This window comes from Chanodichthys erythropterus, chromosome 8, assembly GCF_024489055.1.
Source record: "Chanodichthys erythropterus isolate Z2021 chromosome 8, ASM2448905v1, whole genome shotgun sequence".
Classification (NCBI taxonomy): Eukaryota; Metazoa; Chordata; class Actinopteri; order Cypriniformes; family Xenocyprididae; genus Chanodichthys; species Chanodichthys erythropterus.
Genome location: NC_090228.1, coordinates 13,393,707 through 13,418,622, shown reverse-complemented (window position 1 = coordinate 13,418,622; position 24,916 = coordinate 13,393,707). Strand labels below are relative to the sequence as shown.

Sequence of the window (24,916 nt, the reverse complement as noted above, 5' to 3'; positions counted from 1 at the left end):
TAGGGGGAAAATAGTGATACCAATAATATTAACTGGAATGATAGAGAGATACACTTTACTGTAAGGTTTGAGGTCTTCAGTATCACACGGTCATTCAAAAATGAATCCAATTTGCTGATTTGGTGCTCAAGACACATTTCTTATTATTGTCAATGTTGAAAACAGTTGTGCTGCTTAATATTTTCGTGGAAACTTTTTTTACAGGATTTATTAATGAATAGAACGATCAAAAGAACAGCATTTATTTGAAATAATATCATTATAATTCTAATATAATATAATTCTTTTGTAACATTATAAATGTCTTTTCAGTCTCTCTTGGTCAATTTAATGCATCCTTGGTGAATAAAAGTATTAATTATTTAAATCTTACTTAACACAAACTTTTGAACAGTAGTGTACTATTATTTTGTAGGATATTTTAAGTACTCAAAGACAACAAGACCATGTTTACATGGTGACTTTTCTGCAGATGGACAAGCAATTGCAAGGTCATACAACAGACAATCAATTAACCTTGAAAACATTCAAATAAAAATGTTAACCTGGGGTGTACAGGGTGAGACTACCCAAAAATGACTAACCCAGGATAAATAAGAACAGTGTGAAACATGCAATAAATAACTCAGGATTATATTCACCCTAGGTTTAAATGACCAACGATTATATTAACCCTAGGTTTAGCCATTTGTTTCTTAGTCTCTCTCTCTCTCTTTCAAAGGCCACCTTTGTTGAGTCTCAATGTGATTGGAGGGCAGGAACATAAGATTTGAGATGGGTCTCTGCTGCCCTCTCAAGCTCCACTGATTTAGAATCAGAGAGCCAGTGATTGTGATTGTGTTTAAAAGGCTGTTCCACTCATCCAGACATCATCATCATCATCATCATCACCCTTGTTCTCTGTCCTCTCTTTCACCTTTTTTCCCTCTCCTCCTCCCCTCACCACTTCTCCTTCAATCACGCCAATCCCAAATGAAAGGTAAACAAGCCCGTGACAGCCACGGTGATGATGGTCTTGTTGATTAAAATTAGCACAGGTTGTGAAACACAAGCCACACACGCTCACTCAGACAAAGTCTGTAATTATGTGTCTGCCCTCCGTCTGATAACAGCAACAACAATCTACCTATAAGACAAACCAGAGAACTTCAGAAATGCAAATAAAAAGTTTTATCTGCGCTCTGTTTACCTTGTTAGTCACCGTTTAACTTCAAATTCTTCAAATATGGATTCAAACAGAGCAGTTTTTTTCTTTACCACCCAAATATTAACAAAAAATATACTATTTACCATTTCCTCTCTTAGTTTCACTTCATGAAGGAGGAAAGCAACAGCAAGAGACCGTCTCCCCGTCAATACCCACAGCACCACTGATATGTTATTACCCTCCAAGTCCATTTCAGCCAATCACGGGCCAATCTCATCTCACCACTGCAGTAATTCAATAATGCGTCCGTGATGAGATCCACCTCAGGACTCCACTCATCACAGTCGGCCCCCCCTAAGAAAAAAACAACACAATCACGGCCCGTAATGCTGTTTCAACCTTAATCAGCTTCTGCTATAAAATTACTGGGAAACAGATTGAACATGAAGCATCCGCCCAGACCGCATGCCAGCTGACTGCTGATCCGCTCTGTGAATGTGACGGAACTTGGGTGTGAGTGAATTTCAGTATTTGACTTTATGATCTGAGACTCAAAGCCAACACAAGCATACGAAACTGGCTGTGCATCTAAAGATGGCTGCTTTTTATGTCCTTTATAAATTCTGCTTGGCAGATTGTACAATATGACCCCAGTAAGATCTTGGGTAAAATTCAACACTGCAAGCAATCTATGATATCTCATAACTATATATTTATAACCTTAATATCTTAAAATCTTTAAGGCAATATCAATTTACTTAAAGGGTCAGTTCACCCAAAAAATGAAATTTCTGTCATTAATTACTCATCCTCATGTCGTTCCACACCAGTAAGACCTTTGTTTATCTTTGGAACACAAATTAAGATATTTTTGAATAAAAATCCAATGGCTCAGTGAGGCCTCCATTGCCAGCAAGATAATTAACACTTCCAGATGCCCAGAAAGCTACTAAAGATATATTTAAAACAGTTCATGTGACTACAGTGGTACAACCTTAATGTTATGAAGTGATGTGAATGCTTTTTGTATGCCAAAAAAAAACAAAATAACGACTTTATTCGTCAATATCTAGTGATGGGTGATTTCAAAACACTGCTTCATGAAGCTTTACAAATCTTTTGTTTCGAATCAGTGGTTTGGTTTTTTTCTGGGGACCCACATTTTAAATTCGATAAATTCTTGTGACCCAATAAACATTAGGCCCATATAGTTCATATATCACAAAGAGAATTTATGCATTAACAAAATATGTATGACCATTTTTAAGGTCAGTTAAGCTTCAACTTAACTATTTAAAAGAGATACAGATATTTGACAAAGCACAATTATTTTTTATTTACCTGTTGTTGACAAAAAGTAAAATGCATTGGTGAAATGAGAAAGGAAGAGTTGACAGGGCATCTCATTGTTTTCATATTCTCATCATTACAGTGTCAAGCTGGCCTCCCTCGGGGACGGTATTTTGGCTGTTGGCAGTGTTAGCCTGGTCTTTAGCTGTTTTTTTCTTCTTAATTAGCTAAGCATCCATTTTTATGGCTGGTTGCCGAGTGCAGAGCGCAGCTAAAGAACAAAAAAATAAAAAAATAAACGCAAGAAAACGATGAGCTCCCTCGTGCGGCTAATTCTTGAACTACACATATAGCGGGCGAGAGCCGTGAGGGAACGGCGCGAGGCCGGTGGCGCGAGTGTTAATGAGCTTCACCTGGGAGGCGCACCGGCCTTGAGTCCCTCACGGAGGAGCTCCGGGAGCATAAAAGGAGGAGCAACTACAGTGAAGGATGAGAGAGGACCAGGCCTGGACTTAACGTTATGTTTTATTATGTTTGTGTGGCCGGCAGACGTCCGCGAGGGTCTGCCGGCATTACTTTCGTTTTGTTCTTTGTTTATTTTGGTATTAAAGTTATGTTGAGCGTTCGCCGGTTCCCGCCTCCTCCTTCCCATATCTACGAACTGTGTTACAAGCGCACTGAAAAATAGTGCTCGACTTGGCGACCCATACAAAATCTTCCGCGACCCACTTGTGGGTCGGGACCCCGCCTTTGGGAATGACTGCCTTACTGAGCCATCAGAGTTTATCAAAAAATTTTTAATTTGTGTTCCGAAGATGAATGAAGGTCTTACGGGTTTGGAAAAACATGAAGGTGAGAAAATAATGACAGAATTTTAATTTTTGGGTGAACTAACCCTTAAGGCTAAATTCAGAAAAATCAATCAATCAATCAATCAATATATCTACCTATCTATCTACTTATCTATTTTTAGTGAAACATCATTAGACGGCATGATAAACATTTTAGGACCCGGTACTGCAAAAATAAAAGCAAGCATTTGCATTAATGCAGTCAATGCTTCGACTGAAAAGCAACTGAAAAAAACCTGAAAATCTCTCCGTCATGGATGGATGGATGGATGGATGGATGGACAGGCAGACAGACAGAAAGACAGACAGGAGGACAGATAGACAGGCAGACAGAATCCCTTTAGGTAGGATAACATGGTAAATTAGTACATGAAAATGAACAAGCTCTCCAACAACAGAACAAGATAAGTTGAGGATATCCTAATGGCTCAAACAGCACTCCAGCACACACACTAGCACTGGACACTGATTGGCATGAAGTGTGTATTGCAGTGTTTTGTTGACGCTCCACAGCTGGTGGTACGCTCTTATTTGTTTGGATTCAATTTGATGTGCCGGATGAGGAGCCAAGGGAACAAATAAAATGAAAAAAACAAACAAAAGGAAAACAACAAAAGCATTAAGGAGTAATTTAATTGCTCATTTCTCTATCGCTTGTTCCCGCCCGACTCTCTTCCTCAGATGCAGGTATGAGCCGTGATTTTTCAACATCTGCGGCTATAAAGGCTACATCCAGATCTATTGGTTATCTATTCATTAAGTTAAATCAGGTGTTTAAGAAATGATCAAGGCTGCAACCACAGAAACATACACACTATAGATGATATTTTATCAATTCTCTTGCACACATGGGCACATACACGCCATCTCGCTTAAAGAGCCATTTAAAGAGCTTCGCTCTCATGTGGCATCTGGAGTGTCATATCTTCTCTGAGTCTCTGGGCTCCATCAGGCCTCATTTAGCACACAGATCATCAAATTTAGCGCGCACACACACACACACACACACACACACACACACACACACACACACACACACACACACACACACACACACACAGAAGATCAGGCACAATGCTAACAGTCTGTGACATACAGTAACAATGTCATTTCCTCAAACTAGTGCTGCTTATTTCTGCTTGTGATGTTTGGAAACTTTTCTTAAAGGTATAGCTCAGCCAAAAATTAAGAATATGACGTCATTTACATGCTCACGTCATTTGAATCCTGCTTGACTTTCGTTCTTCTATGAAACACAAAATGAGTCCATAAAAAACAGAATGTCCAACCAGCTCTTTTCTATATAATGAAAGTGAAAGGTAAACAAAAATTATCAGTGAGTAATGACTTAAATTTCAGTCTGTTCTTCACACAAAGCTATTAAATGGTTTAAAGGGAGTTGGAATATAGCTTACAAGTTATATGAACAACTTTTATGATAGTTTATGGTGCTGTTTTTCTTGCAACCTTTGGTCCCCAATTCACTTTCATTGTATGGAAAAGCAGCATTTCCATTCTTCCAAAACCTCTCCTTTTGAGTTCCACAAAAGAAAAGAGTCCCTTTAAGCATGACTAAATACACAAAAACCATCAAAACAATCAGTCTCATTGTCTCTTAAAGTATTTTCAGGTGCATTTCATCCAGGTTCAAATCCCAAAAACAAACTTCTGACCTTTTCATGTCCTTCCTATTCCTCTCGTCGGTGTCCATCAAACATGCTTTGATTGTGTGTCAAACAGTGAAGCTCCTCTTCAACAATCACACCTAACAATGCTCCCTGTAGCGTCTGTCTGTCTCGCTCATCTTTTCTTTCTCTCACGGTGGCTCTCAGTAGGAATGCCTGATTGCATACTGTCTTTGGTGCTCAAAAACAGACGCTAAGAAATGCCAATGCTGAATGCAGAGGATATGGGGCTAATCAACATCTACAAAAATAAAAGGTCAAGAGGAAAAGAAAGAGCATGAATGAAAGAAAGCATGCGAGCAAGAACAAAAGAAAAAACAGAAAGGTCAAGGCCACCAATATCTGGCACGGATTAGATCATGATGCATTCAAAACAACAAAAAAAGTATGTAACAAAAACACTTTTTTTGAATTCCACTACTTTTAAATCATTTGACCTGCTAAATACTCATATCCAATATTCCATTGATTTTCCATCATTGCAACGTGCCAGACAGGCTACAATTGTTTTGAAATCATCACTTTACAATATCTATAGGCCGGGTTAATAAATACACGCATGTTCCATTGGCACATGAGTGTTAATAACTAGATTTATTTATTAATAAATAAATAACTTTATTTTATTTATTACAAATGTTGAAGCATCTGTACAAAGCATGTTTATCTATGTTTATATTACAAAAGAAAAGAAAAGAAAAGAAAAGAAAAGAAAAGAAAAGAAAAGAAAAGAAAAGAAAAGAAAAGAAAAGAAAAGAAAAGAAAAGAAAAGAAAAGAAGCGTCTGGACCAATCAGGCACACAAAATTACTCATTATATTTAAGGAATTACCCATAAACTTACTCTATCAAAGCTCTGTGAACCCATCCCCCTAAAACTGCAACCAGCATCCCAAATGTAGCTAGCACACAGGCACAACTAGGTGTCCTGTTACAGATATAAGGTACTTTTATGATCAGAAAGAATGCTATAGAGACTAGTGACTCATTCTTTCTGAGAAGGACAAATTAAACTCTCTTAATCCTCTATATAACCACTTGGGAAATGTATAAACATGTATCCAATTTTCCCATTTCATGACTTTCCTTTTATAGGCTTTATTCTATGTATTAATTCTCTATTTTGAACTATTTTGGTATTAATGTTCCATAGTTGCAAATGTATAGTTAACTGAAATCACACTAGTAGCATGTTTGGTATCTACGGACTCCAACTTTCGTTTCCTATTTGGCAATTTATGTTACATGTTACTAACTCTGTGACACATTAGTATTATAAGAATCTAGAGGGTTCTTTTCTCATTCATCCAATCCAGTGTCTTATGCTAATATCTTGCTACAGAACAAAGACTCGTAAAACTTCCCTCCGACGGGGCAACTCCTTATTGGCTCAGACACCTTAAGAGGGTGTAACATCTTCACCCCTTATATTCACTGATCACAAGATCAAACTCCTCTTCTTCTCTTTTACAGACAAATGCTGACGTCAAGATGACACTTTAAGAAGCTAGAAGCTTCTAAGGAACCCCAAGCTTGTGCCAGGCCTCGGCCTAGACCTTCCATTCACCAAAGATCCACTGAATCCAACTGGTTCTCTTTCGTCAAGACAATATGAGCAAACATTCAATGGAAGCCTCCACAAATTGCATCAGGACAGTTTTAATTCAACTTGGAGAGACATGCAAGTATCAAACTTAGTCTCATTATCGGATACATTGAGTATCCTTACCCCTTTTTAAAGAAGGGCCTGTTAAAACTAAACTGATGGTTTGCTCAAGGCTGTTGATCTGCTGAATGTCCAACAATGCTCTAACTTCTTGCTTTCCTGTACTCTGCTTTAGCTCTCTCTCTCTCTCTCTCTCTCTCTCTCTCTCTCTCTGTAAACTGTATGCATGTAGGTGTAGGTTTTAGTCTAGTTAATAAAGTCTTGTTCATGTCACACGTAAAGTTGTCCGTGTTTTGTGCTCATATACTGGAGTCCCTATTCATGTCGATCCTGACTACAGCTTTTAGTAGTACTGTACGATAAGGTTTTTATTTCCCATAACCTGGAAATGAACATTTCTTAGAATTAATAATTAATTAACACTGTGCGTTCATTGGACAACAGGTTAATTGATTGTAATATTAATTTTATAACATTAAGTTAATTTTATTAACTGATTCAAATATTAATAATTAATTATAACTAGTTATGATTAATTATTCATATTTATTTTGAGCTAATTTGCTACAGGAAAATGCATCTTTGTATTAATAATGTGGAGTGTAAATGTAGCTAAAAAGACGCAAAAATGGTTACAAGGAAAGGAAGAAGGTAAGGTAAGAAAAAAAAAATCAATCAAATCATGTTTACCTATGAAGGATACAAAAGACATTCATCACTTTCCCCTGCTTTATATGTGGCAAATTCAATAGTTATATAATAAAGTTCAATGTCATTTCAGTTTCAAGTCTGAAAACAACATATCAGAACTGCAAAGTCAACTCAAGTCAACTATTGATAGGCTTGACGATAAAGAGCCATGTTACTCTTGAACTCAGTGGAAAGACTAAATTAAAAATGAAATCATACCTTGAAAACAAACTTACTAACCTTGGATATATTTGAAAAATTCTGAAAATGTTTCTGCAAAGGTGAACAGATTTATATGAAACACCTCTGTATCAGTGCTGATCCAGAATTTAGTCTCTGTGTGAAACCTAAATCAGCCGTCTGACTTTGAAAAATTGAAAGTTCTCAGCTCTTTTGTGATAGAGAGTGAGTTATCTGGAAGCGCCTGTAAGGCTAGAGAGTTTTTGATGGAAACACTACTAAAAAGAGTCTGACACCATCCACAAACACAACAACTTTTGTTAGTGTAGAGAAATCTGACAGAGCTTATATACACACACACTTTCACACACACCCCCATATACACCTCCTCACTCCACTGGTGAGGGATTTTTCCATTTGCACCTCTCCTACCCCTATTGTGCTTCACAAATCAGAGCGACAGACAACAACTCTCCTCCGCCCACAGCCCCGCCACTCACAGTGATCCACCTCTCTCACTCTCTCTTTCTCTCTCTGGGGAACACCAGCATCATGCATAAACAAGACCTTCCCTTTATCCTCTCGCTGTAAGCCTAGAGGAGAAAACTCAATTTGTATACGTGTGTTCAGAGAAAAAGATGAATCTCCCTGCTTTGTGATAATCCCTGCCCAACACGCAATGAGCTTTTGTGTCTCTTTTTTCTTTTATCTCTGCTTCGTTTGGTTTGCAGGTTTGTGGGATTGCAGTGACATACGAGGAATAGTCCAAAGGACAGACATATGAATAGATATGAGACATATAGCATTATTACTCCTGGATCCATCATATATAAAAAAGAAAACAATATCTACTATTGTCAATCATAGATTCTCAGGTGTGGTTTAATTGTGCAGATGGGGTTGTATATTGATAATTCTTTTTGGGGTTGTAATATTGAGCCTTGGTGCTCATATGAGAAATGCAAGTTTGAGTTCAGCTTGCAACATGATCTGCTCTCATTATTTGATCACATTCCCTGAAATGATCCTCTCATTCTCCACTATACCGGTCTACAAAACCATACAAAGCATGGAAAATTTAAGAGAGAGTGGGGGAGAAAGAGTTTGTATGAGCTTTGGTGCAAATACAGTGGGTATGGAAAGTATTCAGACCCCCTTAAATTTTTCACTCTTTGTTATATTGCAGCCATTTGCCAAAATCATTTAATGGTGATGGTAAACATTGGTGGACAGCCATTTTTAGGTCTCTCCAGAGATGCTCAATTGGGTTTAAGTCAGGGCTAGGGCTGCACGATTAATCGCATGAGATTGTCATGCGTGCCTCATCAGTAAAGCCAGTTCTGTGATTAGCGGTAAATGTCCATCACCTGCTTTCAAATGGAGCGGCACTTAATATACAGAGCCGTAGTTCGCGACAAGCTACGCAATATCGCGTTCATAATCGCAGATGAATCGCCTTCGATTATGAATGCGATATTACGTAGCTTGTCCGCGAACTATGGCTCTGTATATTAAGTGCCGCTCCATTTGAAAGCAGGTGATGGACATTTACCGCTAATCACAGAACCGGCTTTACTGATGAGACACGCATGACAATCTCATGCGATTAATCGTGCAGCCCTAGTCAGGGCTCTGGCTGGGCCATTCAAGAACAGTCACAGAGTTGTTGTGAAGCCACTCCTTCGTTATTTTAGCTGTGTGCTTAGGGTCATTGTCTTGTTGGAAGGTAAACCTTCGGCCCAGTCTGAGGTCCTGAGCACTCTTGAGAAGGTTTTCGTCCAGGATATCCCTGTACTTGGCCGCATTCATCTTTCCCTCTTTGCAACCAGTCGTCCTGTCCCTGCAGCTGAAAAACACCCCCACAGCATGATGCTGCCACCACCATGCTTCACTGTTGGGACTGCATTGGACAGGTGATGAGCAGTGCCTGGTTTTCTCCACACATACCACTTAGAATTAAGGCCAAAAAGTTCTATCTTGGTCTCATCAGACCAGAGAATCTTATTTCTCACCATCTTTTTTTAGCAAACTCCATGCAGGCTTTCATGTGTCTTGCACTGAGGAGAGGCTTCCGTCGGGCCACAAAAAGCCCCGACTGGTAGAGGGCTGCATTGATGGTTGACTTTCTACAACTTTCTCCCATCTCCCGACTGCATCTCTGGAGCTCAGCCACAGTGACCTTTGGGCTCTTCTTTACCTCTCTCACCAAGGCTCTTCTCCCCTAATAGCTCAGTTTGGCCGGACGGCCAGCTCTAGGAAGGGTTCTGGTCGTCCCAAACGTCTTCCATTTAAGGATTATGGAGGCTACTGTGCTCTTAGGAACCTTAAGTGCAGCAGAATGTTTTTTGTAACCTTGGCCAGATCTGTGCCTTGCCACAATTCTGACTCTGAGCTCTTCAGGCAGTTCCTTTGACCTCATGATTCTCATTTGCTCTGACATGCACCGTGAGCTGTAAGGTCTTATATAGACAGGTGTGTGGCTTTCCTAATCAAGTCCAATCGGTATAACCAAACACAGCTGGACTCAAATGAAGGTGTAGAACCATCTCAAGGATGATCAGAAGAAATGGACAGCACCTGAGTTAAATATATGAGTGTCACAGCAAAGGGTCTGAATACTTAGGACCATGTGATATTTCAGTTTTTCTTTTTTAATAAATCTGCAAAAATGTCAACAATTCTGTGTTTTTCTGTCAATATGGGGTGCTGTGTGCACATTAATGAGGAAAAAAATGAACTTACATGATTTTAGCAAATGGCTGCAATATAACAAATAATGAAAATTTAAGGGCGTCTGAATACTTTCCATACCCACTGTACAAGAAATGAAAGTTTGAGCCTGCAACATGCTCTAATCACATTCTACCATGCTTTTTTTTTAATTTTCCTCTCAGTCTCCTAAAAAAATATAGGTAAAAGCTCCAAAAAGTTTAAAGAGAGGGGGGAGAAAGAGGTTGTATGAGCTTTGGTGCACATACAAGTGCTAAAAGTTTGAGTTCAATCTGCAACATGTTCCAATACTCTTCACCTTCTCTATGATTTTCCACTCATTCTCCACTATACCTGTCTAAAGATTAGGGAAGCGCTCAATAAATGAAAAGAGTATGGAGAGAAAAAGGTCATATGAGCCTTGACGTGTATGGAAGAAATGCAAGTTCAAGTCTGCAACATGCTTTAAAGGTGCCCAAGAATGCTTTTTCACAAGATGTAATATAAGTCTAAGGGGTCTCCTGAATGTGTCTGTGAAGTTTCAGCTCAAAATATCCCATAGATTTTTTTAAATTAATTTTTTTAACTGCCTATTTTGGGGCATCATTAACTATACACTGATTTTGGCAGCACCGCCCCTTTAAATCGCATGCTCCCTGCCACACGAGCTCTCGACTATATTACAGTGTATTTACAAAGTTCACACAGCTAATATAACCCTCAAATGGATCTTTACAAGATGTTCGTCATGCATTCTGTATGCATGCTTCGAATTATGTAATTATTAACGTTTGATTCTGTATGAGTTTGAGGCTGTCCTCCGTGGCTAACGGCTAATGCTACACTGTTGGAGAGATTTATAAAGAATGAAGTTGTGTTTATGCATTATACAGACTGCACATGTTTAAAAATGAAAATAGCGACGGCTCTCTTGTCTCCGTGAATACAGTAATAAACGATGGTAACTTTAACCACATTTAACAGTACATTAGCAACATGCTAATGAAACATTTAGAAAGACAATTTACAAATATCACTAAAAATATCATGCTATAATGGATCATGTCAGTTATTGTTGCTCCATCTGCCATTTTTCGCTGTTGTTCTTGCTGGCTTACCTTGTCTGTGCACAGATCCAGACGTTAATACTGCCTTTCCTTGTCTAATGCCTTGAACATGGGCTGGCATATATGCAAATATTGGGGTCATACATATTAATGTTACATACGTTACATAACAGTCGGTGTTATGTTGAGATCCACATGTTTTCCAGAAGTCTTTTAAACAAATGAGATTTATATAAGGAGGAGGAAACAATGGGGTTTGAAACTCAATGTATGTCTTTTCCATGTACTGAACTCTTGTTATTTAACTATGCCAATATAAATTAAATTTTTGATTCTAGGGCACCTTTAATCACATTCTACTTCATTTTCTTTAAATTTTTCATCTCATTCTTCACTATGCCTGCCTAAAATATTATGGAAAAGCACAAAAGAAAAGGAGAAAGAAGAAAAAAATTGCATAAGCCTTGGTGCACATGTGTGCTTCAATATCGAGTCCAGTCTCAAATCCCATTCATGCTAACTTTTTCTATTATATTCCACTTTGTCTCCACTATATCACCAAAAAAAAAATATGCCAAAGCCCAAAAAATCCAAAATGGGGAAAGAGTTCAATTTCAGCCTGCAATATGCTTCGATCCCATTCACCTCACACTTTACTTATAATTTCCCTCTCATTCTTTAGTATACCAGTCTAAAAAGATTATGAAAAACCCCAAAAAAACTTTGAGTAAGAGTCATATGACTTCATATGAGTCTTGCTGCACATATCAGTGCTACAAGTTTGAATTGTGCCTGCAACATCCTCCAATCCCATTACCATTTATTTATTCTTTCATTCGTCACTATACCTGTTAGAAAAATATGCAAAACCCAGAGAAAAAGAAAGAGGAGAGCGCAGAAGCAGTAATGAACTCTGCAGAAAGAAGTTGAGGATTAATTGATCTGTAGGAGTCGTGCTGGAGTAGAGAAAGCTGTAATTAAGCTACAGAGGCTCTGAATGTGGATTTTATAATGACTGCTACAAACACACACACACATTCACTCAAAGATGTTCCACATGACATCGCACACGCACATAATTGCAGTCTCACGCAACTCTGACAAAGCTGTTTGCACCAAGACTGGCGAAGCGCTATTTTATTTACAGCAGATGGAGAAATTTTCACCATTATATGTCACCGGAAAGCAGTACGGTGATTAGCTAACTCAATAGATCAAAAAACTTGCGACCCTACTGGCGAAAATTGCACTGCAAAGGAACAGATGTTTAAACATCTGTACTGTACAGCCTTGCACTGTGACTGAATTGTGTAAAAAAAATTGGATATTATGAATTATGATGTATATGTAACATACTGTTTGTCAATGGAATTAAAAGGCAGGGCCTTATACTAAATGCAGGATCTACTTATTTATAGAGCATTTTGTGACGTTGAAAAGTTTATTTACAACCATTCAGATAGATCAGACCATCTACTAGCCATAATGCTTTAGTCTTGGATGTCTGTGTGGCTGAAAACTTAATTAAAATACGAAACATTCCTGTGTCGGCTTCAATACATATTGTCATTTTTCTAATTTATTCCTTAAGAAATCCATGAATGGCCCCTCTGCTCACGCAATGAAACAATGACTTTCAACTCTCCCTCCTCCCTCTACCGAGTCGACTTATTCCTTCTGTTAAATTATTTCAACCCTTCAATCTCCTCTCGTCCTTTCAGACGACAGACACAGCGCATGTATTGTGATGGTACAAATGAACAGTGGAAAATCATCTCCTATTTGGTGGTGCGAGGTGCTCAACCAATCAAATGTTCTCCTTCTATCACTTGTGAAGCATATGAAGGAACACCATAAGAGTCTTGGGAGCCCATTTACTTCCTTATCTCATTAATCTCCACATTCACCTTGCTCTTTTTGTGCCCGACCGGTCGACTGTGATTGGCTATCAATTGAATTTGTACTTGAAGAGCTGTGCGCCAGAGAAAAAAAAAAAAAAGTTGGTGTGCTTTGCAAAGATGCCACACCTTAAGAATATTGAATACCAAAGCAAAATCTTTAAAGGGATAGTTCACACAAAAATAAAAATAATGTTACTATTGACTCATCCTGAAGATGTTTTAAACCAGTATATTATAAACTATAGAGAGATGGGAAAATTCACACACAAAAAAGAGAAGAATCTTTACACTTCAACTATGAATAAGATAATATGCTTAAAGGTGACCCTTTTTCACAAGATGTAATATAAGTTTAAGGTGTCCCTTGAATGTATCTGTGAAGTTTCAGCTCAAAATACCCCACAGATTTTTTTATTATTCAATTTTTTAACTGCCTATTTTGGGACATTATTAAAAATGCGCAGATTCAGTGCGTGTCACCTTTAAATGCTCGCGCTCCCCGCTCCCCGCCCCCAAGCTCACAACTCTATAAAAAAATTGCATAAACGGATCTTTACAAAGTGTTCGTCATGCAGCATATCAGATCATGTAAGTATAGTATTTATTTGGATGTTTACATTTGATTCTGAATGAGTTTGATAGTAAACTATTAAGATTTTCAGATTTAAGATTTTCAGGTAAGTAAATATACAGAAATTGAATAATCAAACACTGCATAAATTATGAATTGAATATAGATTAATCCTTATTAAAGCTACAAAAGTTATTCAGTCAAGAGGAGTGAGTGATTTTCTCTTTGTCTTTTGTTCTTTGATTAACATTAATGATAGACAGCAGCAGGTTTATTAGGCTGCTGTCACTTTAAGACCTGACGCACATGACGTGGATCTGACAAACATCCTATTTTCTTTATGTTCATTTAACACTTTTTAACTCATTTAAGACTGTGCTTATGAGGATACTCGACAAAACAGGAATTTTGACAATTTTGCGTAAAAAAAGAGAACGCAAAACAGAAATTGACATGAACTAAGATTAATAAATACTTTAGAAGTATTTGCCATTGTTAGTTCTTGTTAACTTGTTATTTTAACAAATGGAACCATTTATTATGCTATTTATTTATTTTGTAATTTATTCATTAATTTTATTTAGTGGTATTCTACGTGCAGGTTTTGGGTGTTTGTTCACAGAGAGCAGCTTCACCGATAGCTTGCCAGTACAGATTTGAGTTCTTTTTTTCTTTTTCTTATCACGCTTGAATGGTTTAATAGCACTTGAATGAATGATAGCTTGTTCATATACTGTAGCACAGCCAAAGGATGACAGAAAAAAAGACAGCTGCATTAATTGCATTAAATATTTGTATATTTTATATTAAATATTTTATGTGTTAAACTGAAAAAAAAAATGTACAGCAAAATTAACACGTTAATTTTGACAGCCCTGATAAATATAAATGAAATAAACAGCATAATAAATAAACTGCAAAATAAATGAAAAAATAAACAAACAACATAATAATTAAATCAAAAAACAACTAAACAGCAAAATAAATGAACAATATTTTGAAACAGCAAAATTAACTGAACAAACAAATAATTACACAGAAAAATAATAAAATCTGCAAAATAAAAATAAACAGCAAAATAAAATGTGAATCAACACAGAAAAAAAAAAATAGAAAGAAAAATGATAAAACTACAAATAAATAAATACAAACAGAGACACAAAAGCTTAAATAGGCAGCTGGAGAGTATGTTCTGTGTTCTGTTTTCCTTTTTTACTGAAGAAGTACAAAACTTTTTGTCAAGAAAACAAACTGTCTGTACTTCTGAATGGTGTGAGAAGCATCTGCCTCTCACCTCTCTCCCTCTATGTGTCCTTCACTTCTCTTTTCTTAACACCTTATGCTCCCTTTCGATCATTTCACAGAGTGTGTGTCTCACAGGGATTGCTTGAGGAAAAAAAGGAAAAAGAAAAACAAGAAGGGACATACAACTGTCAAGCACTGCTGATTGAAACTGCAAGGTCATTTTGAAGAGTGAGAGAGGAGGGGAGAGAAAGAGACGCTCTCTGGCATGTCTGTCTCACTCCAGCGGGATGTGTGTGTACGTGTCTGTAGCCCAGAGATGCTGAACAAAAGAAGAAGCTCTAACAGGTAGATGATACATAGCTAAACGACTCTTCACCCTGATGACTTCAGGGCCTCCTCTCCATCATCGCTCTATTCACTCCTTCTATTCTATTCACACTGCACCTGCAGTCTCCTTCCTTACTCTCCGGCCCTTTCATTCAGCCTCCCCCCTTCCCTTGGCTCACCTTGCAGCTCCCCGCTTTTGCTGTAGAGCTCCCTCCGCTGCTCTCGCAGGTACGCGCTCATGCTAATGGCGTGGGAAGACGACTCAAATCTGCAATAGAAAGTTGACAAAAGTCAAAAACCACATAGGAAAAGTAGGTCAAGGGTTTTTGTTTTAAGTTAAGCTGAAATCTAACGTATCTGATGGATTGTAAACCTAAGCGTAAGGAGAAAATGGCCTCCCATGAGGCACTTAACCCAGCCTGTTCGTGTGGTCCTTCTCTGCTGCAGCCATTTAGATTCCAATTCAATTCCTGAATCAATCTGCACGAATAAACTTACTTGAATAGAGACTGTTTGGGTCGGACAGGTTTCTTCTTGGAGAAGAATGCTCCAAAATCTCCGCCGGTGCTGACGTAGGACAGCTGGGCAGAGGGCTCTGCAGCACTACGGGTGTTTTTGACGTCCAGGTAGTCCATTAGCAGCACCTGAGAGAGCATAAGAGCAGATTGTTGAGTGACATGCAATATTCAAATGTTTAATTAGTCATACATTACAGTAAACAACCAAATTCAATTGACTTCGTGACACTTTAAGCAGCTGTTCCGCTACATGCACTTATGATAAACAGTTTATTAGTGCACTTGCAGGCAGCCCTGCACTTTAGAAACACAAGCAAATGGGTCAAACTTTTTGATGCCAAAGACACCCAAATGAGATGACTGCTTGTGAAAAGACTCCTTTCCTAAAATATAAAGACAGCAGTATATTTTCATGCATATAGAATCATTTATACTGAATAAATATTAAATGATTTAAATTATGATAATAATATTGTCAATAACATTTTCTGTAGGCTATATTATGCTTTTTTATGCTTAAAATGTTATTGACAATATTATTATCATAATTTAAATCATTTAATATTTATTTATCTGCATATAGTTTTTCCCCACAATTAGACTAATGAGATTATATATATATATATATATATATATATATATATATATATATATATATATATATATATATATATATATATATATATATATATATATATATATATATATATATATATATATATACACACTACTGTTCATAAGTTTGTGGTCAGTAAGACTTTTTAATGTTTTTGAAAGAGTTCTCTTATGCTCACCAAGGCTGCATTTATTTGATCAAAAATACAGAAAAAAAATGTTTTCTAATTTAATATATTTTAAATATATTTGTTTGAAGTGTATATAAATATATTAAAGGGGTCATATAATGCAATTTTTACAAGATGTAAAATAAGTCTCTGATGTCCCCAGAGTGTGTATGTAAAGTTTTAGCTCAAAATACCCTACAGATCCTTTTTTTATTGCATGTTAAATTTGTCGCTTTTTGAGGGAGAGCAAAAACGCTCCGTTTTTGTGTGTGTCCCTTTAAATGCAAATGAGCTGCTGCACTCAAGAAGGCGGCAGACTTTCAGGAGCTCATGTTGGCAGCTCTGATTTGAGTTAACTATCTTAAAGTCATTAATTAGCATATTCTTTCATGATAATCTATAAATCACTCGTGTGGGAACTGTTGTAAGATCCTACAGAGCCAGAGAATATATGCTGCATGAAGATAGAACAGGTATAGTTCAGTATAATTACGGCTATAACTTGTTGTCATGTTGTCATTTTTATGACATGCTATTGCATTTGTGTTACATACTGTAATGTAATAATGTGGCCTCACCCCCTTTGTTGCATGTTCTCGGGGGCAGGGTTTATGTAAATGTTAGGGTTAGTGATGTCACCAACCCAGGAAGAAGCTTGTTGTAGTCCGTACCAGCCGTTTGTTGTAGTCCTTAAATAGAGAAATCTTTAAAAGAAAATATTTTGCTTTGCTTTGAGCATCCTAACTTTGCAGATGTTGTTTATGCTCTAACAGCAAAATAACTAAAGTTAAAAAAGTGAAATCATAATAAACCACCCCTTTAATAAATTCCTGTGATGGCAAAGATGGATTTTTAGCAGCCTTTACTCCAGTCTTCAGTGTCACATGATCCTTCAGAAAATATTATATTATGCTGATTTGGTTTCCAAGAAACATTTCTTATTATCAATGTTGAAAACAGTTGTGCTGCTTAATATTTTTGTGAAAACTGTGATACATTTGACAGTACTTTTAAATGAACAAAGTTCAAAAGAACTGCATTTATTTCAATTTAATGCTTCCTTGCTGAATAAAAGTATTAATTTCTTTTAAAATAAACTCTTGCTGACCCCAAACGTTTGAACTTTTGAACAAACATATCAACACTGTACAGCGCTTTACGCAAAAAAAAGTCCTAAAATACATTTTGTAAAATATGTAGTTAAGTTATGCATATCCTTAGTCTAGAATCAGTCTGACTCTGAATGAATCTGTTTCTAGGTTTGTCTCAGGCCCACATCTTTCCAGTCTGTCTGTGTGACTTCAAACACTTGCCATGTCCGCCAGCAAAATCCCATTAACTCTGATTAAAACTGCACATCCGAGTTCATGAATATCCCATTCAACACTATCCATAACCATTAAGAGAGGTTCAAACAGCTGCAAGAGTACTGAAAAAGAAGTTCAAGTAAACTTTTCCACAAATTAGCAAGCCATTTTCCAATGGCTCCATAATTTAGTGAAGCAATTTGCTTGGTCTATTTCTAAATCCCAGCTGCAAAACAGTCCAAAGTGGAGATGGAATTAGGAAAGGACAGATGGAACTACATCTGACTGATAATAGCATAATTAAACAGAGATAAGAAGGGAACAGTCTACAAGAGGAGGGGAAGCCTCATCAACAGCCATTCCTCAACCCAGAGACAAGTCCAATCCGGCCAGCCCGTTACATTCCTGTCAGATTATTAATTACTAATGCCCATCTGATCCAGTGATGGAGCGGGTCGCGCATGTAGACCCCCAACTTAATTAAATGCCAGCGTTTGCCTGATGAAGGAGTCTGGACCCACTTCAGTGACCTCAGAGAAGGGAACACGGAACTTTTAAGGCAATTAACCATGGAGGATAGATGGATGATGGGAGAAAGAGAAAGAAAGAGAGATTTCATAAGGAAAACAGCAAACACAAGAAGGGAGACAGATGGAGAGAGATGTACAAGAGAGATTAGAAAGTGATCAGTCAGCAAATTCATCCCGGCAAAGCAAACAACAAAAATGAATGGGCCATTCCTTCAGTACAATGCAGTCCCCCCTCATATGGCTCTTATTTTATTTACTTTACGCTTTATTAACCATTCAATGTGCCATAGAATAGAAATTTGTCTTTGGAATTGGCATAACAACTAATATTAAAGAAGACAAAGAACAAGAACAAGTGACAACAACTATGATACAAAGTGAACATGAGAGTTCATTTGAAATAATAACACAAAGTGGATGTCGAAAATCTAGTCTTAATTGCTAATTAATTACAGGTTTTTCCTGTGTCCTTATTATCACTGCCCATATTGTTAGTCTTACGTTTCAGTGCCAGAGAAACAGCAGCAGTGTATTTTCTTTTTTACGGTTTGTGAGTACTGTAAGTGCATGAAAATATTTGTTGCAAGACATTTAACAGAAAAACATAAGAAGATGAAGGGAGGAAAACTTGAAGACAGAACTCATTATACCACCACCACAGCCAGCAAGGTCACTTTCACTAAAGCGCCTCATGCCTCATCAGAAGTGTCTTCGTCCCCATTATAATGCGGCTTATTAGAGCAGCCTTCATTTTTCCGTAACAACAGGGATGAAGCGTGGGCAGCATTAGTGCTGTGTCCATTTTAAAACACCAAACAAGTAGGTGGAAACAACAGAGGCAGCTCCGCCAACAACACAAAGAACTCTCGAATGAGTCTGGCAATAAAACATGCAGAACAAACTGCTGATCTCCAGCAGGAACGTCTAAAAGCACCACGTCAAACAGATACAAAGAGCAGCCCACTTATGATTTATGCCACCCATGGATGGACACATACTAACAAAAGACCTGTTTTACATTACAGTGAAGTCTCAGAGCCAGAATAGTGTGGTCATATCAGTGTTGAAAGGGCAGTTAATTTATACACCAATCTGTGTCTTCAAGGAGAAAAACCTCTTCTGCAAATGACCTTGTGAAAACACCAAAGATGGGTCAAGATCGACTAGTCGGTTCTGACAATATAGTAGTTTGGTAGATTCCTAGTAAATGAATGATTATCATTGACTTTCCTCAGTAAACATCCTCCAAATGACCTTTTTCTAAAGAAAAGGGAGGACAAAATAGAAAATAAAATCACCACTTTGAGCAGCAGTTACGTGATGGACACTCTGGACCCTTCCATTTCCGGACGTTCATTTCACAAGCCCTCTTCTTTATTGGAGCCTTAAAGACTAGGTTGTTTTAACAGAAGGGAAAAATCAATATTCAAGGCTTCTTCCAAGAAAAGACCAGCTTGAAAATGGGCTTGGGAAACAAGAGCCTGTGAGAAACAGCAAATGGCTTTTCACACCAGATAATAAACACAGAGCACACTGGCTGGATTTGTGATGTGCATGAATGCGTGTGCGTCAGTATAACCCACTGCTATTACAACAATTCTGCTTCCTTACGGCTCAAAACCATTACAAAGTTTAGCAAAGTGTCTGGAAAACCAAGAGTTAATCTTTAGTGAACCTTAAAACCCAGCCCCTTGTCTTTGAGGACACATTCTCAATTTAATGAACAGTGAAAAGCAGCACTCATCCTCTCTATTAGCCGCAAATCAAGCTAATTAAAGAAGAAAAACAGTGTTGAAGGATGTGCAGGTGAGCACCTGCTCTCTGATGATAGACGTTTGCAAAGTGTTTTAAGAAACGAGGGAAATAAACAAAGCTTCCTGCCTCTCGTCTACCCCTCTTGAGATTGAGAAGAAAACATTTTCTCTTGTTCCAAGGTTTCCAACAAGGCATCTGACACCAAAACATGACCATTTCTGAAGTGTTTTTTAGGAAATGGGTGCATGCATGACCTTCATAACTTTTAAAATCTCACAAAAACTACCAAACTGTGCAATTAAACGGTGCAATTAAAAATGTATGAAATGACTGACAATAAAACTATTATCATTATTATGAAGAATGGGAAATTATGAAGCTGGGATTCTGTCTCCATGGATACCATTACTCATAATAATATAAGCACACATAGGTGTTCGATAAACACATGAATAGAGACACAAATGATCTAATATCAACAGCAGCATATTTGTTATATTTGATGCTAATCACAATGCCACTGACCATGGATTAATAACAGCCACTTCAAAAAACTCAATATCTTGTCAATATCAAATATCTATTCAATAAACAATTATATAAAAAAGATGAAGCAAACCAAATCAAACAAAAAACAACACAACAAAAAACAAAAAAAACAAACCTAAACCTAAACCCAAAACTAAAACAAGAATACAAGAAGCCTTTGCACACTGAGTCCGAAAATTTCATATGCATTTTTTCGTATTCGTGATCCTAAAAATTGCACACTGAGGCCGATGCATATTAATGAATCCGTTGCGGGAAAGAAAAAAAAAAAAAGAAAAAAATATCGCAAAACAATACAAAATGGAGTCTTCAAGCAGTGAGAATGATTTAGTTGTCCCCTTTTCTTAAAAAGAGGAAATATTGGGTCCATCCAATCCCGAGATTGCGTAGAGAGAGAGAGAGCGTGAAGGAGCGTGATTATCCCGAGCATTTTTAAAGTTTACTTCAGGATGTCAGTGGCTCAATTTGACGCTTTGCTAGTGATACTGGAACAATCTGTCTTTATATTCTGTCTCTTTGTATTCCGCACTTTGTTTGTCATACAGTGCTGCTGCATTTTGTGTAATAGACGACGTAGATCAACTTGGCATTCTGGATTTTGGCGTTCGCTTGTACGGTGGCACTGAATTGTCAAAAAGTCTCTCAAAATGCGTGCCACGAATGTGAAAAATGCAGAAAATCGAACCTGATCCGAATTGTTTTATGACGGATGAAAGTTTCTGAGGCAGTGTGTAAACGTGATTGATACAACGTGAGGTCGTATTTATTTTTAATGTGCGGAAATTTCGGATGCGAATTTCAGACTCGGTGTGCAAAGACCTTAAGAGTGAGTGTGAGCCTCCAAGATGAAAAACAGATTTGTTCAATACTAAGACCCAATGTCACCAGACAACCACTTGCCACCAGAGAGCCAAAAACCTTTCTCTAAAAACACAAGCTGACCCCATCAGCAATACACTGTGACGTCTATGGATTCAAAAGCCTCGCTGAGCCTTTTCTATCCCTCAGCCTGTATTGTATACAGTACTTCTGACATTCTAGTTCAATGTAGATATTACATATCGCATAGAGAGGTCAATGCTTGGAACAGCATCTCGTTACGAGATGTCATTAGCATTCCCCTCAGCGATACTCAGTATGGCCTCACTACGGCCGCTGCTATTACAGAGACGCACATCACAAAAGAATGCATAATTACTGTCGTAATTAATGAACATAAGAGTGGCGCTTTTCAAAACAACCAGCGTGTCTCGACCATAAAGCCTGGAGGGAAAAAAATGAACGCTGGGTTTTAAAACATGGAAATGAACTGTTATGATCATTAACCCTGTGGTGGAAATCTTTCAAATCCTCAAGCAATATGCAAGCCGTGGCCAGCTACAATAGATCATTTAGGCTAGTACACAACAGCTCATTTAGAGGCCATGTGTCTGTCTATCTCACCGACATGAAACAGAAGCACTTTGCCTCTCCCTCCGCTGCCAGACTAATCACTGTCAGGGCATGAAACGCCTCACTAACACTGTATAATCCAATTACTCTGAGGCTGTGTGGCTCCCACTAAATCTAAACAAGTTGTCAAAGTGGAAAGTTTGTAATTTCCTTTCTTTTTTCCCCTTTCACGCTCTTGTTCCCTTCAACCTCTTACCCATCATTCCCAGGCTCAAGTCCGTGAGGCTTAGGGGAAGGGACAGTAATACAGCGCAAAGAGGGAGATTACAACGAATGCCATCATTTTTATCTTAACAATGGGATACAGAGTCTAGAGCGTAGGACTTGGGCCCCGGTGAGGATTAAGTGAACTTTAAAAAAAATAAAAAAAAATAAAAACATTATCAAGACCATATTAAAATAATCAATAATGAATAATTAAGCTCCAGGATTGGTCTGTCAACAACCAAAAAAAGTAATTATATCAATATCAATATCAAAATTCAATATCAAAAATCAAACTAATAAATCTCTTAAATATAAATACTAATATTTGATGGGACTCAAATCATAGGAATAATTAAGTTTACTGTAAGAAAACATTAAACATACTAATAATATCAATAATTTAGATACAGTGGGTACGGAAAGTATTCAGACCCCCTTAAATGTTTCACTCTTTGTTATATTGCAGCCATTTGCTAAAATAATTTAAGTTCATTTTTCTTCCTCAATGTACACACAGCACCCCATATGACAGAAAAACACAGAATTGTTGACATTTTTGCAGATTTATTAAAAAAGAAAAACTGAAATATCACATGGTCCTAAGTATTCAGACCCTTTGCTGTGACACTCATATATTTAACTCAGGTGCTGTCCATTTCTTCTGATCATCCTTGAGATGGTTCTACACCTTCATTTGAGTCCAGCTGTGCTTGATTATACTGATTGGACTTGATTAGGAAAGCCACACACCTGTCTATATAAGACCTTACAGCTCACAGTGCATGTCAGAGCAAATGAGAATCATGAGGTCAAATGAACAGCCTGAAGAGCTCAGAGTCAGAATTGTGGCAAGGCACAGATCTGGCCAAGGTTACAAAAAAATTCTGCTGCACTTATGATTCCTAAGAGCACAGAGGCCTCCATAACCCTTAAATGGAAGACGTTTGGGACGACCAGAACCCTTCCTAGAGCTGGCCGTCCAGCCAATCTGAAAGAAGAACCCAAAGGTCACTGTGGCTGAGCTCCAGAGATGCAGTCGGGAGATGGGAGAAAGTTGTAGAAAGTCAACCATCAATGCAGCCCTCCACCAGTCGGGGCTTTATGGCAGAGTGGCCCGACGGAAGCATCTCCTCAGTGCAAGACACATGAAAGCCCACATGGAGTTTGCTAAAAAAACACCTGAAGGACTCCAAGATGGTGAGAAATAAGATTCTCTGGTCTGATGAGACCAAGATAGAACTTTTTGGCCTTAACTCTAAGCGGTATGTGTGGAGAAAACCAGGCACTGCTCATCACCTGTCCAATGCAGTCCCAACAGTGAAGCATGGTGGTGGCAGCATCATGCTGTGGGGGTGTTTTTCAGCCGCAGGGACAGGACGACTGGTTGCAATCGAGTGAAAGATGAATGCGGCCAAGTACAGGGATATCTTGGACGAAAACCTTCTCCATAGTGCTCAGGACCTCAGACTGGGCCGAAGGTTTACTTTCCAACAACTAAGCACACAGCTAAAATAATGAAGGAGTGGCTTCACAACAACTCTTGAATGGCCCAGCCAGAGCCCTGACTTAAACCCAATTGAGCATCTCTGGAGAGACCTAAAAATGGCTGTCCATCAGCATTTACCATCCAACCTGACAGAACTGGAGAGGATCTGCAAGGAGGAATGGCAGAGGATCCCCAAATCCAGGTGTGAAAAACTTGTTGCACCTTTCCCAAAAAGACTCATGGCTGTATTAGATCAAAAGGGTGCTTCTACTAAATACTGAGCAAAGGGTCTGAATACTTAGGACCATGTGATATTTCAGTTTTTCTTTTTTAATAAATCTGCAAAAATGTCAACAATTCTGTGTTTTTCTGCTGTGTGTACATTAATGAGGAAAAAAAATGAACTTAAATTATTTTAGCAAATGGCTACAATATAACAAAGAGTGAACAATTTAAGGAGGTCTGAATACTTTCCGCACCCACTGTACATCCAGGATTGTTCTGTCAGCATAAAAAACAGCCACTTGATCTCGTCAATATCAAAAATCAATCAAAAGTCAAATATCTATTCAATATCAATACCAATATTCACAGGGATGATAAAATTACTTTAAAAAAAAAACAACATTAGCACAACCATAAAACAATGTTTTTGTAAACTTAACCCAAGATATCACTTTATTTTCACTTTCACTTCCTAACTTTATTATATTAACAAAAAATATATATATATTATTATTTAACAGCCTTACCTTATACTGTTTGTTCATCAATATTGGTGATATTCATGAGTATGTCAAGTAAAGTGCTTGTGCGTGTGTTAACCATTTTTGAAAAATACATTTGCTTGGTTCAAATTTCTAAAAATTTGGCTCATGGCTTAATGACTATGGACAAATATTGGTCCTATGGCCAAACCATTTGAGAACCACTAAAACATCTGTAATTACTACTGCCAGTTTGTCCTTTGTTCAGTGACATTTAAAGGGATAAAATATG

The 24,916-nt window shown here is 37.7% G+C and overlaps 1 protein-coding gene across 1 annotated transcript in view; it reads right to left on the bottom strand.

The window, feature by feature from the left end:
• Nucleotides 1-24,916, bottom strand: part of exoc4 (exocyst complex component 4) — a 146,440-nt gene that overhangs the window by 90,612 nt on the left and 30,912 nt on the right. Inside the window, exons 8-9 of the mRNA XM_067391025.1 lie at nucleotides 15,827-15,972; nucleotides 15,508-15,596 (exon numbers count right to left, since the gene is read on the bottom strand). Of these exons, the coding sequence (XP_067247126.1) occupies nucleotides 15,508-15,596; nucleotides 15,827-15,972 (235 nt within the window). The remainder of the gene's footprint in view (nucleotides 1-15,507; nucleotides 15,597-15,826; nucleotides 15,973-24,916) is intronic.